Genomic DNA, 15,563 nt, shown 5'->3' on the forward strand with positions numbered 1-15,563 from the left:
CACTCAGATCACATTGCATCTGCCTAGTGACAAAAAACAGATCAAGTGTTTAGCGTTCTACATGAGTCAGATTCTTAATACTTGTCAAAGTGACCTTGGGGAATATATGAAGGAGCCATTAATGGGGAGAGGGGAGGAACCAGCAATGATTAATAGAATAGACAGCCCACAGTTAAAAAGAAGCATGAGAAAGAAACTCAAATGAACTCTGCCTTGATTTTATTTACTGTAAGACAGGACAAATATGGATATGCTTTCAAAATGTGTGTTATTATATCCTAAGACAATAAAGTAGCATTCCTTGGATCCCCATCTGCCTGAAGGGTTAACATGAGCTCAAGAACAGAATGGAATGTATATTACTGAACAGTTCAAGCTAGGTTTGGTTTAAGTGGATAGCTTTGTGGGAGCTTAACCATTATTTTGGCATTCTTTTAGCATGTTGTATAACAAGGCCCTCCTCTTAACCCATAATATGATTGTTGTAAGATCTTACGCAAACACATAATGAACAAAATCTGAAATTTAGCATGTTGGATGAATCCAGGAAGAAATAGCTCTTTGGCCATTTATTTATTATGAACAATGTATGTGTGTAGCCTTGTGTATTTCTATCCTAAGATTCTGAAAAGTATTCTTTTCGACGATGAAAACAATTTCAAAAGACATTTAAACCAGATGCAATAACAATACATGAAGGCTCACCAATCTAACTTAGACATAAAGAGCCCTTTTAAATAAAATAATGCCAGAAAAGAATAACCCAAGAATATTCTACAAAGTGGGGGCCAAAACAGATATGACTTATTTTCTATTCCATATACCCGTAAGATCACATCATGATGGTTTCTTGAGCAAACCCTCTCCTTGAGGTCCTCACAGAACAGGTAGGTTCACTGTAGATTAGACAGTATCTTACAGTATTTAGTTGGGCAGATGTTGCAACATCTACCTTCCATGGGAGCTCTCCAAGGTCCTGCAGAACCTTCAGTTCCTTGGTTTATGCTCTGCTGTTTGATGGTGTACAGCCCTGATTCAAAGTTGTCTTTTCCAGAGAGATCTTAGGTCTTGTTGGCTCCACATCAATCAGAAGAAGACAGTGCCGTCTCCTACACATACAACCACATTCACAGTTGTAAGAATAAAATCCCTGCAGTTCATTTGACACCCTCCGCCCAGTTTTTCCCAGTTGACAGCATCATTATTTACTGCTCTCTGTATTTACTTGTTTTTTGCCTGCCTGCCTCAGGCTGTTCTATGCTGTTTTATCCTCCCCCTTGAAAGGCTTTTGGCACCGTTCTCTGTTCTCTGGAACAGCCTAATCAGGCATCCTAATAATTACTCAAGGATTTAAGGATGCCAAGTTCTGACAGCCTTTTTCTAAAGATGTCCTTGGCCCACAGAAATTATGTGGAACTATTGCAGTCCATCCAAAGGAACTGCTTCAGCGGCTATTACTGCTACTGACAAAGTCTCTTGGTATTTGGGGGAGAGGGAGGGAGAGAGGAGTAAAGGGTGATATGTTTACACTGAGAAATAGCTCTTCAGACTCAACACCTTCTCCATTTTAATCACTCTTCAGAACATTTGTGTCAGCATCACCCGCTCCCCAAATGCACACCTCTTGCTTGCTGTTTCACATTCACCAAAAATAGGCTGGAGGAATGCAGGAATCTGCAAGCAATGGAAATTGAGCCCCAGAGATCCCTGCCCCAACAACTGCTCAGAAACAGGCCCTGCTGCTGTTATTGATGCTACTGTGGTTTTCCCACCCCCTTCTTCATTTTCTGGCTCAATGACTTGTTTGCATTTGCATGGACTTCTCTGGTGGCTTAACCCGGAAAAGCAGGTGACAATTGCTTAATTAATTCAACACGGAGGCTGCCACTGGAACTAAGTACCTTCTCTTGGCAATATTTCTTCTCTTCTTTTGCCAACAAAAGTGGTAGAGTCTCCTTCGCTCAAGGTTGTAGAAAAGAATGAACAGGGAAAGGTGTTCATCTCACCTCTCCCCCTTCCCCCCCATTCAATACAAAGTGAAAAAACCTTTGGTGCATGGTGATGGAAAAGTTATTTCTATCAAAATAGCCATTTCAGAATGATGGAAATTGTATGCAAACATAGGTGAAGAATGACATTTTGGGAACTAGTCTTGTCGTCAGTTGTGGAAGTAATGGTTGTTGGTCATTTCAGCTTATATATAAACACAAACATCAAGCTCTTTCAACCCCACCAAGGCTGCACACCGAGAGGTGGGCTTCCCTATTTATTTCCAAAAATGTGCATCCTGTCAGGTCTGTAGTTTTCTTTTGGATCTTTGGCCTGCCACACTTTCTATTATTCTACTATGCCTTTCTCTATTGTAGGAAAATGGGAGGGGGGTTGTACGGAGTTACTTAATGTGTAGCAAAAAAACCAAAATTCCTTCTAGAAAGCCAAGGTCATCTTTTGTCTCTGCACCTCTGCACCTGACTGGAACTGATGGGTGGAACTGCAAGCATGGCAGTGGGAGATTGGACCATTGGTTTTGTGGGTGTGGGGCAAGGTCTTAAACTTTCAACTAGGTGGGGAAAACCTGGAAGCTTTCAGATTCGGGGCTTCCCAGTTGTGCCAATATGGCTCTCTTAATAGATTGGAACTCACAGCAATACTTTGCCTTTGACTCTGATTTATTTTTGGTTGCTATTTGGAACCCTGACACATCCCTTTTCAAGCTGTATCTTCCATGGAATTTTAAGAATACCCATTCACATTCTTAGAGAGTGTTCAAACAGCTGAGGCCAAGAATCCTTGTAAACAAACTAGTAAGTTAAGTTCATAGCAGTAGTAGTATTATCTTAGTATAAATCCCTACTTGCAAAGGGGAAGCTGAGAAATCCACTTAAGAAAATCAAGCAATTTTACATCTGCGTTAGATTTGAAACCAAAGAGTTGTAGGCCTGTGATGCAAGACAACTGTATTCATATTTTTCTGTGATGTGGCCAATAACAAATGTTCTACTAAGATAAGTACAATAACTATACTCTACTGGTTACCTATGGCTGCAGAAGAAGATACAATCAAAACAGAAAAATTGGATTAGAAACATTAAGAAAGGCTCTACTTAACCATCTGCTCCTCTTGCAGATATGACAATCAAATCTCTTAAATGGGACTGGTGTTGGTGACGTAGAAAAAGCAGATGCAGACAGGAGTAAGGTTGTGCTGGGAAGGCCATCCGATGGAAGGCACCCTGATGGGAAGGGCACCCACCCAGAGCATTGTTCGGGGCTCCCTTTTATTGTCAACCTTCTCAGAATAGCAAAAGCTCATTGGACAGAAAATACACTTGGCAACTATTGATTGGTTTACAGATGCATGCTTTTCCTCATGAACACCTCATAGACACTTCATGGTCACTTCATGATATAGATGCGTGACTCTCTACTTAGTTAATATTTTGCTGCATGGAATGTGATGTCTACGTGTAAATTCCATTGTACCTTCTTGTAAACAAAAGGATTAAGAGGAAGGAATGTGCACTTTGACTGATTTAATCAACATGGTTTGCCAACTACTGATTAACCAATTAACCCCACATTATGGAAATAGGGCCAAGAAGACCGATGGGAGGGACCCTGAAGCTAAACTGAGGCCCTAGATTCTATTTATGCATGATGGAACTATAAAAAACCACTCTCCACTGAGCTAAGGTTGCAGAATCCCTTGCTGGTCTTCAACCATACCAGTCTTTGAATGATGTATTAACCCACAAACTGAACAGCCAGTCCATGGGAAAGGTAGAATTTATCTTCTGGTCTACATCATGGGAAAGTGCTTTGTAGACTTCAAAAGGGATTCTGACAAACAGCATAACGCCCCATTCCCCTAAACTCTTTACACTTCTGGTCTAGCTCCTTCCTCTGTTTTAACCAGTACTGAATCCCATGTTTATCTTTTTAATCCGTTCTGAAATTCCAGGGACTGTAACACACATTTACCAAACAACCAGGAACAGGGATAGCTGTTTTAGCTAAATACATTTAATTCGATGAGGTTACTCCTGGGTAAATTAAGATTGAATAAGAGTGTACATTTAGTTAATAGGATTTACCCTCAAATATTAATATGATTTCAAGTAAGATCTTTTGTCTCTCTTCTCACTTGTATATAGCATTTAGATTTATACTGACCCCTACTAACGCCCATTAAGGTTAGGTGACCATGTTTGCACTGCAAACATTCCTATGATCTCTAAATGGTAGGAAAAAGATACAGGGTAATTAATTTTTTTGCTGTCACCTAATGCTGCCCTGGAGTTTTGCAGCCCATACACTGATAGATCTACAATAGAAGTTCTAGTAGGAATGTCATAGACATTATAGAAACATTTTGGAGATATGTTTATCATCTACCACCATTCCCAGCCATGACAGCTAACCCTTGGTAGGTCATAATGGATTTTCTTTTCTCAACAGTTTTGCTTTTGTTGATCCCTTTAGATAGGTAAGCCAGGCATTGAATCCATGTATTTGCAAGGCGATGCTCCATCACGAGGCCATAACCCCTCTCGTCTTTTTGCTTGCTACAAGGCATTCTCACACTGATAATTATGTCCACTATATCTATCTGCACTGCAGATGCCTGCAATTATGGTGTCATCATAAGGGATTGAGTTTGTAATCCTGGGAGTCCAGTGCCTCCCTCCCTCCACTGAGATGAATTGTCTCTTTAGTTACAATAAATCCTATTCTTGCTAGTCATATATGACTTTAGGTGGCAGAGTGATGAGACTGTGAACTCAGATGAAACTTGGGTAAATAAGACTTAATGGTCTATTTGCTACAACGAGAGGGGTTTTGCCAGTTTGGGAAATGCATTCTTAACTTAGAAGTAATGCTGCTCTATTAAACCACAAATAGAATGTGCAGCAGAACATTTTAGTACAAGGCAGTGTTCTTATTTAAGATAATAGCCATTCGTTTTGTAATGCTCTGTCTCTCTTCCATTAGTTTTCTTTTTTTTCCCCATGTCGGTGAGTGGCATGGAAAGATGAGTGAGCGAGCATGGAGGATAATGATAATGAATTCCAACTGCTGTGAGAAACCAGAGGGCTTTTTCCTTATAATTTGCTTTTGGGCTTGTTTAATGATATCATCATCATCATCATCATCATCATCATCATCATCATCATCATCATCATCATCATCATCATTTTAGCCATTGTCTATCCACTGCAGGATGAACACCTCTTTCATATGTTTCCAACCAATATGTTCCTGAGATTTCTTTTGCCAATGGGGCCCGCAATACTTGCTGAGGTCATCAATCCATCTAGTTTTAGGTCTCTTTCATAGATACTTTTTATAAGTGGGATCCATTCTATGACTGCCTTGGTGTACCTGCCAACAGTTCTTCTTGCTATGTGACCAGCCCATTTCCATTTCAATTCTTTTACTCTCTTCATGATATGATACTCCCTTTTCATGAAGGTGGATCAACTCACCTCTAGACTGCACCACTTTGGATTGCAGGTGTGGCCGTTCCCTGCATTTGGAAAATTAGCCAATCAGAGAGAAGACTGGGACTTCTGGCACTGACATTTTCAATGTGATGGAAACTGGGTTTGGTACAATGCAAGTTACGCAGCCCACAGAGCATTCTGAAGGTGCACTACCTCCAACACAGTTATTAAATTAAAGCTTTGAAGATTTACATATGCTGTATTTTTCCTCCTTTCCAAATTTGCATTCAGCTGTCTCACCAGAAGTTTCATCTCTCAGCCTAGTTTTCACCCATTTCTTTTGAAATATGTTTTTTCTTTTAAAATAAGCTGTAGCTTATTTTATTTTTGGCCACATGGACAATGACGCTGCTCGTACTTTCTGTCTAAAAACAATGCTTATTGCTTGGATGAAAATATTTCTGCATGAACATACTTAATGTGTGTTAAATACAATATTTTGGGATATTTCATGAAGTGAAATATTTCAGGAGGTCTGTCCCATTGATTTGCATGTGCAGTCCAGGTGCAAACATCTCAACTGGTGCATGAATATGATGCTGTATGCTAATGGCAGCACATTTTTTCTAATGACTGAGTGTCATGCTTTTCAGATGAAACTGCCATTGGAAAAATGTTAGAGAAGAGGGCATTTTATTAAGCAGCCACTAGCCTTACAAATTCTAACAAATGTGAGATGAAATTCTATGTATGTGGAGAAGTGAAGGAGGGTTCCTGCAATTACTTCTATTATCATTCCTATAGTTTCATTGCAGTCCTTATATTGTTCAATTTCACAATACAGGAAGGTGCTGGAGACAGATTATCACTTTAGAGACAACAAAGAAGATACCATTCAAAACTGCACAGAACCCCAAACCACCCCAACGAGGCTGTCGAAGTGATGTCCCGGTGTTTGGAAGCCGTCGGGGTCTGGATGGGGGACAACAGACTTAAACTCAACCCCTCCAAGACCGAGTGGCTGTGGTTACCGGCGCCTCGGTTCAGCCAGCTGACTCCATCGCTGGCCATAGGGGGCGAACAATTGTCCCCTGTGGAGCGGGCGCGCAATTTGGGCGTCCTCCTTGATGCCCGGCTGTCAATGGAGGACCATGTGGCAGCCGTGGCAAGGGGGGCGTTCCACCAGGTTCGCCTGGTGCGCCAATTGCGCCCCCTACTGGACCGGAGTGCCCTGCGCACGGTCACTCATGCGCTGGTGACGTCTCGCCTGGACTACTGCAATGCTCTCTACATGGGGCTTCCCTTGGGACGCGTCCGGAGACTGCAGCTAGTTCAGAACGCAGCCGCGCGGGTTATTATGGGAAGTACACGTTACTCCCACGTAACACCTCTCCTGCGCGAGCTGCACTGGCTACCTGTGGCCTTTCGGGTGCGTTTCAAGGTATTGATCACCATCTTTAAAGCGCTCCATGGCAGTGGACCTAGTTACCTGCAGGATCGCATCCTACCACACACGTCCCTGCGACCTATCCGCTCACACAGAGAGGGGCTCCTCCTGGTGCCGTCTGCTAGTCAATGCCAGCGGGCGACACCTAGGAGTAGATCCTTCTCTGTGATGGGCCCAACCCTCTGGAATGACCTCCCCCCTGACATTCGAACTACCACCGACCTCCGTTCCTTCCGGCAAAAGTTAAAGACTCACCTATTTCAATCAGCTGGCCTGGCACTTTCTTAGTTCTACCTCCCGGGGATTTATTCATTTTAATTGGGTTTGGGGTTTTAAAAAGTTTTTAATACACTATATACTATATTTAATATTTATTATTCTATGTACAGTCTTGCAACCTCCTCCACCTACGTATTTAATTATTTAACTGTTTTGTATGTATTTTATAACGTATTTTAGTGACTGTACACCGCCCCGAGTCCCTTTCGGGAGAGGGGGCGGTCTATAAATATGAATAATAAATAAATAAATAAAATAAATAAAGAAGAAGGCAGTGGTCAAACTACTCCTGTCTTTTACTAGGAAAAGCACATGGACAGGCAAAAAAAAAGTGATTATCAATACAATGCTGGACATGGCCCCTCAGGTGGGATAAGGAAGAACTGAGGATTTCTTGAATACTAATAGTCCTTATGATGCTACCAGATTAAATCTAGTTGCTGACAATACCACAAAGAAAATCTGAAGCTGCAAAAAACAGAATTATAGTGAAAAGTATCAACATGGGAAAACTCAACATGATGAAAGATTAAATAAATGGACTACACATTGACATTCTGGGTACCAGCAAATTGAAAAGACTTGGGAACTGGACACTCTCAGTAAGAAAATCTTAATGTTTACTATTTAGATCTCAGTCTCTGCCCCCCCCCCTCCTCCTCCTCCTCCTCCTCCTCCTCCTCCTTCTCTCTCTCTCTCTCTCTCTCTCTCTCTCTCTCTCTCACACACACACACACACACACACACACACACACACACCAATCCAAAACCATAATGGTATTGCTACCATAGTCAGGAAGAATATAGCAAAGGCTATTTGAAGAATATTGCACCTTAGGTGCAATGACCAACAAATATCAATTAAGGTTCTTGCACACACTTCTTTAATATGACAACTATTCAAGTTTATACCCTAGCCACTAATATTTATATGCATATGATCAAGCTCAACCTGAAACTTCAAATATATGCAACCAAGATATGTTGCTTGTGTTTGGACTGGACGATCCCTTGGGGATTCAACTGAAATCACTTTGCTTGTAGCACTTCTTGGCTTCTGGTCTCGAAAACCCAATTTTTCCCATCCCGGCACTGAACCTTTTGAACTACAAATCCCATCATCCCTTACCATGGTACAGAAGGCTGCCCCTAAACCACAACACTACAGCAAAACATCCCGTGCGTTGTCTATGGAGATTCTCAGCCATCCAAGCTCATGGTTGTCCCACCAAAGGTGAATTTTTTCAAGAGGCAACTGGACTTTCTGGTTTTTCTTTGAAGACGTTTGGCTTCTCATCCAAGAAGTTTCTTCAGCTCAGCCATTTCCCTACTATCCTGTCAGAACTGAAGAAGCTTCTTGGATGAGAAGCGAAACGTCTTCAAAGAAAAACAAGCAAGTCCAGTTGCCTCTTGAATAAAGCACCTTAGAGACCCGGTTTGTCATTAGAACAACGAGTCGGTATACCAAGCATCCTGCCTAAGCAGGGGGTTGGACTAGAAGACCTCCAAGGTCCCTTCCCACTCTGTTATTCTATTCTATTTCAGACGCGCCCCCACCCCACCCTACCTCCTAGGTCCGTGGGGGCGTGTCTAGGTAGAGGAGGGAGAAAAAGGACCGCCTCCTGCTTAGCCGCCACCCTAACCCCCCCCTCGCCCATGCGCAAAGCGAGCCTTAGCCGCAGCCTGCCAAGGGGCCGCTATTGTGCCGCCGCCGCCCGCGTGGGCTTTGTCGCTTCATTCATGCCCCCTGCTGGTCCCGCCCACTCTTGGCTGCGCCGCGAAGGCTGAATGAACGCCAGAGGCGCCGCAGAGGCAGGTAATAACAAGGAGGAAAAACATTGATTTCTAGGTAACAGAAATGTAGCAGGAGGACAACTTACCAATTTCTGCCTTCTTCATTCCCAGTGCATTCTTCCAACAACCAAGGCAATGCCTATATACATGGACATCACCAGACAGAGTACCTAGAAATAAAATTGACTATACTATTAGTACTAAGAGATGAAAGAGCCCGGTCATAACAAATGTGGCCAGGGGCTAATTGTAGAACAGATCACATACTGTCCAACCAAAGTAAAAGAACAAAGCCAATATGATATTGAGTATATAACCATCAATTTCAAGAAGAACATAGGGAAATGCTTTGAATCTCATTAATAGGAAACTAAAGGAGCTGCACAGTGAAATCAAATAAGCCCTAAAGAACAAATGTGAAAAGAGAGTGCCCAATATGAATAGAGCAAAATAAATTATGTGTTAGAACTGTTTGGAAAATGCCCAAAAGACAAGAGAGAAAACAAAGCCAAGACAGACAGATATCTCAGGAAAGCATCTTAAGAATTTCAGAGACTGCTTAGAAGAGACAAGAAGCAGTATTATGACAACATCTGTAAAGACATTGGAGATGAAAAAAAAATAGAAAAGCAATAAAAGCTTTTTGAAAGATCTCCAGACTCATAAGGTGGTTTGAACCTCAAATTAGCATGCTAAAAGAAATCAATGGATCAAGAGTAACTGATTCAAAGGAGATTAAGAAATGAATACCAAAATTCTGTGTAATAGGGAAGTCAACATTCAAGTTAACGTAAGTCGTAAGACAATATGCTGTGCTTATAAGAACCTCTGGTACTGGAAGTTAAATTCTGCACTTTGTGCTGGATAAAGCTTTAAAAAAGACTAATGGGTAGCCAAGGAGACAAACAAATGGATAATAGAACAAATCAGTCATGGCGTAAGTGATCTGGCTCAGGTTGTAGTAATGTATTTTGGACATATTATGCAAAGACTCAAAAACCCTGAACTCATCACAATGCTTAGGAAAGTGGAAGGAAAGAGAAGACAACAAGCAGCATGTAATGGATGAACTCCATTACAATAATAATAATAATAATAATAATAATAATAATAATAATAATAATAATAATAATAATAATAATAATAATAATAATTTTGAATTTATTAGCCGCTCCCTTTCCAAGTAGGACTCGGGGCAATAGCAATGGGTATCACATGCTTTGAAGCAAGTTGAGGACAGAGCTTAATAGAAAGAAAAAGACATTCATTGTTAGATACTTGCTCTAACTACAGTGGTTTCCACCAAGGTCCTCTGTTCTGGTGGGAACAGAGATTTAATCTTATTGGTCGAAGGGTCTGACAGTTCCCTATAAAAGGGCTGCTGTCAGACTCAACCTTCGCTGGATTGTTCTCACTCGTTGTACTTAATAAAGAGCTGTTGTTACCGTTAAGCCTGTGTGTGCCTATCCATTACCCAATCTAACACTGGCGCCGAGGATGGGATTGGAAGGCAACTAGGCGAACCAAAAGAGCGTAGCAATCCAGCAAGTACATCCAGCCTGGAGCTCAACGCGGCTTCGAGCAGCCATTTTTGAGCGGCAAACTCAAAACGCCCTCTGAGCACAAAATGGCCATGCATGCACCACGGACTCTGTATTTTTATTTCTTGGATTTCTAAACCGCCCCCTCTCCCAAAAAGGGACTGAGCACTGGGACTTGTACATGTTACGATTTGACTGCTTCCTCGAGGCAAACAACCTCATGGGCCTTTCTGAAGGCCGCAAGAAGAACATGTTCCTCGGATACTGTGGCCGGGAAGTGTTCGAGACGGTGAAATACCTCTCTGAGCCGACACCACTGCAATCAGTCGCCTGGTCCGTGCTCCAGCAAACGTTGAGGACCCATTATGCCCCCAAGCCATCCAAGCACATTCACCAGCATGAGTTTAACATCAGGAACCAGAAAGAGGGCGAGTCGATTAATGAGTATGTGGCGGCGCTTCGCAAGGCCACAGTGTACTGCGAATTCCGAGACCTGGACGAACTGATTCTGGACCGCATAATTTGCGGCATGCAGGACATTAACCTACAGAGGAAGTTACTCGCTAAATCTAACCTCACTCTGCAGATCGCATTGGACGAGGCCAGGGCGTCCGAATCAGCCGTCAAATCTACTGAGACTTTGCAGCGCCAAAGCGCTCCACAAGACGCGCGAAAGAGTACACGCGTACATCGCGAGGATGCAGAGCCCGAGAGCTCAGAGGGTGAGGAAGATGACAGCTGCCACATGCGTAGTAGCCGTGCCCAGCTGGCATGCAAATTCAAACTCTGTTCCAGCGGGAACAGAGGTTTAATCCTATTGGTCGAAGGGTCTGACAGCTCCCTATAAAAGGGCTGCTGTCAGACTCAACCTTCGCTGGATTGTTCTCACTTGTACTTAGTAAAGAGCTGTTGTTACCGTTAAGCCTGTGTGTGCCTATCCATTACCCAATCTAACATCCATTATTTCTCAATTTTTAAGATATGTGAACTTCAACTCCCAGAAATCCCTGTCCAGCATGCTAAACTGGAGAATTCTGGAAGCTGCAGTCCATGCATCTTAGAATTGCTGAGGTTGGCTATGGTGTTAACATCAGTTAACAAATCTAATCATTTTTTTTTAAAAAAACCCAATCAAACCAGTGGTGGGAGTCAACAATTTTTACTACCTGTTCTGTGGGCATAGCTTGGTGGGCGTGGTGTGCTTGCTGGGCGTGGCAGTGGAAGGATACTGTAAAGTCTCCATTCCCTCCCCACTCCAGCGGAAGGTTACTGCAAAATTCCCATTTTCCTCTCAATCAGATGGGACTCAAGAGGCAGAGAATACATGGGGGCAAGGCCAGTCAGAGGTGGTATTTACCGGTTCTTCGAACTACTCAAAATTTCCACTACAGGTTCTCCGGAACTGGTCAGAACATGCTGAATACCACCTCTGAATCAAACCAAGAGAACGAGTAATTGGGAAGACGATCCCTTGGGGATTCAACTGAAATCACTTTGCTTGTAGCACTTCTTGGCTTCTGATCTCGAAAACCCAATTTTTCCCATCCCGGCACTGAACCTTTTGAACTACAAATCCCATCATCCCTTACCATGGTACAGAAGGCTGCCCCTAAACCACAACACTACAGCAAAACATCCCGTGCGTTGTCTATGGAGATTCTCAGCCATCCAAGCTCATGGTTGTCCCACCAAAGGTGAATTTTTTCAAGAGGCAACTGGACTTTCTGGTTTTTCTTTGAAGACGTTTGGCTTCTCATCCAAGAAGTTTCTTCAGCTCAGCCATTTCCCTACTATCCTGTCAGAACTGAAGAAGCTTCTTGGATGAGAAGCGAAACGTCTTCAAAGAAAAACAAGCAAGTCCAGTTGCCTCTTGAATAAAGCACCTTAGAGACCCGGTTTGTCATTAGAACAACGAGTCGGTATACCAAGCATCCTGCCTAAGCAGGGGGTTGGACTAGAAGACCTCCAAGGTCCCTTCCCACTCTGTTATTCTATTCTATTCTATTTCAGACGCGCCCCCACCCCACCCTACCTCCTAGGTCCGTGGGGGCGTGTCTAGGTAGAGGAGGGAGAAAAAGGACCGCCTCCTGCTTAGCCGCCACCCTAACCCCCCCCGTCGCCCATGCGCAAAGCGAGCCTTAGCCGCAGCCTGCCAAGGGGCCGCTATTGTGCCGCCGCCGCCGCCGCCGCCCGCGTGGGCTTTGTCGCTTCATTCATGCCCCCTGCTGGTCCCGCCCACTCTTGGCTGCGCCGCGAAGGCTGAATGAACGCCAGAGGCGCCGCAGAGGCAGAGCGAGCGCGCGCCGCGGAGCTTGAGTTTTGGAGAGCGGGCCGGCGGAGGGTCAGCTGAGCCATGTACGGTAAGGGAGGACGGGGCGTCCGTTTTCTTTCGCTCCCCCCCCCCCGCCCGAGGATTGGCTGCTTGGATTTTCCTGCCTGGGTCCGGTGGAAGGTTTCTTTCCCCCTTCCTCCCCCCCCCTCCTTTAAAACCTCTTGCCATTTGAGCCGCACTGGTCCGTTTCGTCCCCCACCCCCTTTCCCCGTTTCCTTCCCGGTCAGGGGCAACCAGGCACTTCCCTTCTGCACGGTGTTTTCAAGAGCTTCTTGCTCCGGAGACGTCCTCGTGCCTGGTTTCCCTTCCCCGCCCGACACTTTCCTTGACGGGCTCTCCAGAGAGCCTGTGAGAGACCAGGCTTCGTTCCCAGCGCCCCAGGCATTCCTTTTCATAATGATGATGATGATCTTTCTTTATTGTCAGCGCACAACATATGTACAGTGAGATTGTACAATATGATACAATGAGATTCTTTGACAGGGGAGCGTGGTTAGGAGTTGTGGGTAGCCGGTGGACTTCTGGTGGGGCTCTTTACGGGCGCTGGCTGGTGATGTTTCAGCAGCCAAGTTCACATTTCATCTAAATTGCAGAGGGCTGCTTTTGAAAATCTCCCCTTCTTTATTTCTGAGAGCTGGTCAGACATATAAGGGTGTTTCTTTCTTGTTCCAGCAAAGGCCAGGGGTTGGGAACTGAAAACTGTTTGGGGTGGGGGTGGGGAATAGTGTTTGCCTCTCCTATGATTTTTTTTAAAAAGTAAAATATTGATCTAAAACATCCGTGTGGAGCCGGCTTCTTCATTGAGATGTCATGCGTTGGGCATTACTGCCTGGGGACATGTCCTTTATGATATCCCTCTATGATCTCCATCTTGGCAAAGTTTCTCTTGTCTGGAGGTGTTTTTTGTTTGTTTTGCTAGCACGGAGAAGAATTCCCTCTGAACCACAGTCATAACTGTGAAGGCAGCTTAGCCACTTCTGGAAAGGAAGAAATCCTGCATGAACCCCCTTTGAGCAACATTTGAAACCCAAATTGCTCCCTTCCAAGGAAAGCACTGTTTTCTTTCTTTCTCATGCAGACACCTAAGTCAGAGTTCTCTTGACACTTTGGGCCCAAACAGAATAGATGACAAACACGTAGAACTGCCCAGGGAGATGCAAAGTAGCATCATGGTCTTCATTCTGTTACCTTGCTTCACTGATAGTTAATCAAACAGCTTACAGTTTATATCGCATGATTGTCGCAGATCTGCTGCAGAGGCCGTGTTTACCTTACTCTCTTTTCCCCCTGCCTATCCCTTGTACAAGTTATCTAACGCTCCCAGATTGCTGTACTGCACTGGCTGCAGTTTTACTGGGCAATTGTAGTCTGTGTCTGCAGCTGGCGCTGTGTTGATGCAAGGAGGAGAAGTGAGTTCAGTAGAAAGTTTTGAGTACAGGAAAAGCTTGATAACTGCATGTTAGAAGATCCAAGTTACTGATGCGGGCATATATAGAATACACCGTGAGCAAATGAAGTGGGGTGTATCAACCATTCTGTCCTTCCCCTGTGGTCATACATTCCCTGCATCCTGAATACGTAAGAACTACTAGCAGGCTACAACACTCAGTATAGATGGAGCTGCTCTCTAGCGATGCATACTAATCAGCGGCTCCCACTGTTAGTTGGTGCAGCATCAGGAGTGGGATGAGTAGTAGAAGGGATTCATTAAACACAGAAGAGTATATATATCTCCATCAACTCAGGCACCAGGCTTTGCTTGGCATGACAAGAACTACAGTTTAATAGAGCCCAGTTTGAAGGAAGGAGATTCTGTTTGAGGAGTGAAGTGTGTACTTTAAGCATCTTCAAAGCTTAAGTTAGCTATTTTGCCCCTTAACCATTCCCTTCCATCCACTCAGTGGATGGGAGGGGAGGGGAATTTTCAGCTGTGCCCATTCCAGTAGTGACTCTGAAGCCAGAAGTCAACCCCCGGTTGTGCATCCATGGTGAATACATACCTAGCTGGGTTCTGTTGAATGAAACTCTTAAATGTTTCCTCCGTGCAAACAATAGCAGAGTTGTTCTGTGGCTGGTTTCAGTATTGTTCTAAAGTTTGTTTATAAATTCCAGAAAGAAAACCATTAGTATATTGCAGCAAAAATAAGGCAACTGTTCATTTTAAAATTTAAACAGTTCATTTTCATGTAAGTGTTATAGATCATAGCCATTTTGTTTATCTCATACAGTATACCGTAACACCCATGAAATCTTTTGTGATAATAAATTGGCTAGCTTTCAAGTTCTGCATGATTATATATTTTTAAATTATTTATTAGAATTTATCAAACAAACACGAGAAAAAGAATAAAAATGCAGTGACAGGGACGGTATGCATTTTGCTGTTTTTCCCCCCACATATTGCTGGTTTTTTTTTTCATATTGCTGATTTTTTCCCCACAGTAATTCCAATTCAGATTCAATTGCTGTAGTTAGTTTGTTCGTTTATAACTATAATTCATATAGTTTTGATTTTGTGGTATGTTTTTATTTACTGGCTCTTTTTCAGTGACATGAACCAGCAGCTTTAGATAGCTATGAAGAGAGAAATTTCCCTGTCATTGCACAAGAAAACCTTGGCTACTATTTTTCCATATACTGCAGTAGTCATTTCTGCATGATAAAAATATAAGGTGGCAAATCTTACAAAAAAAGGATTAAGGTTATTTTTAAATGTAACCCAAATC

At 43.3% G+C, this 15,563-nt stretch overlaps 1 protein-coding gene across 3 annotated transcripts in view; it reads left to right on the forward strand.

The window, feature by feature from the left end:
- Positions 1–15,563, forward strand: part of EFR3B (EFR3 homolog B) — a 157,518-nt gene that overhangs the window by 19,856 nt on the left and 122,099 nt on the right. The window contains exon 1 of one of the 3 annotated variants that reach the window (XM_081944333.1): positions 12,659–12,865. The exons of 1 other annotated variant lie outside the window; for it this stretch is intronic. In XM_081944333.1, the coding sequence (XP_081800459.1) occupies positions 12,859–12,865 (7 nt within the window). In that variant the 5' untranslated portion in view covers positions 12,659–12,858. Of the gene's footprint in view, positions 1–12,658; positions 12,866–15,563 lie in introns of those variants that run through there. One more of the 3 variants, XM_081944336.1, reaches the window with a different exon arrangement.

This window comes from Natrix helvetica, assembly GCF_964273705.1.
Source record: "Natrix helvetica genome assembly, chromosome: 2".
In the NCBI taxonomy this organism is placed as follows: domain Eukaryota; kingdom Metazoa; phylum Chordata; class Lepidosauria; order Squamata; family Natricidae; genus Natrix; species Natrix helvetica.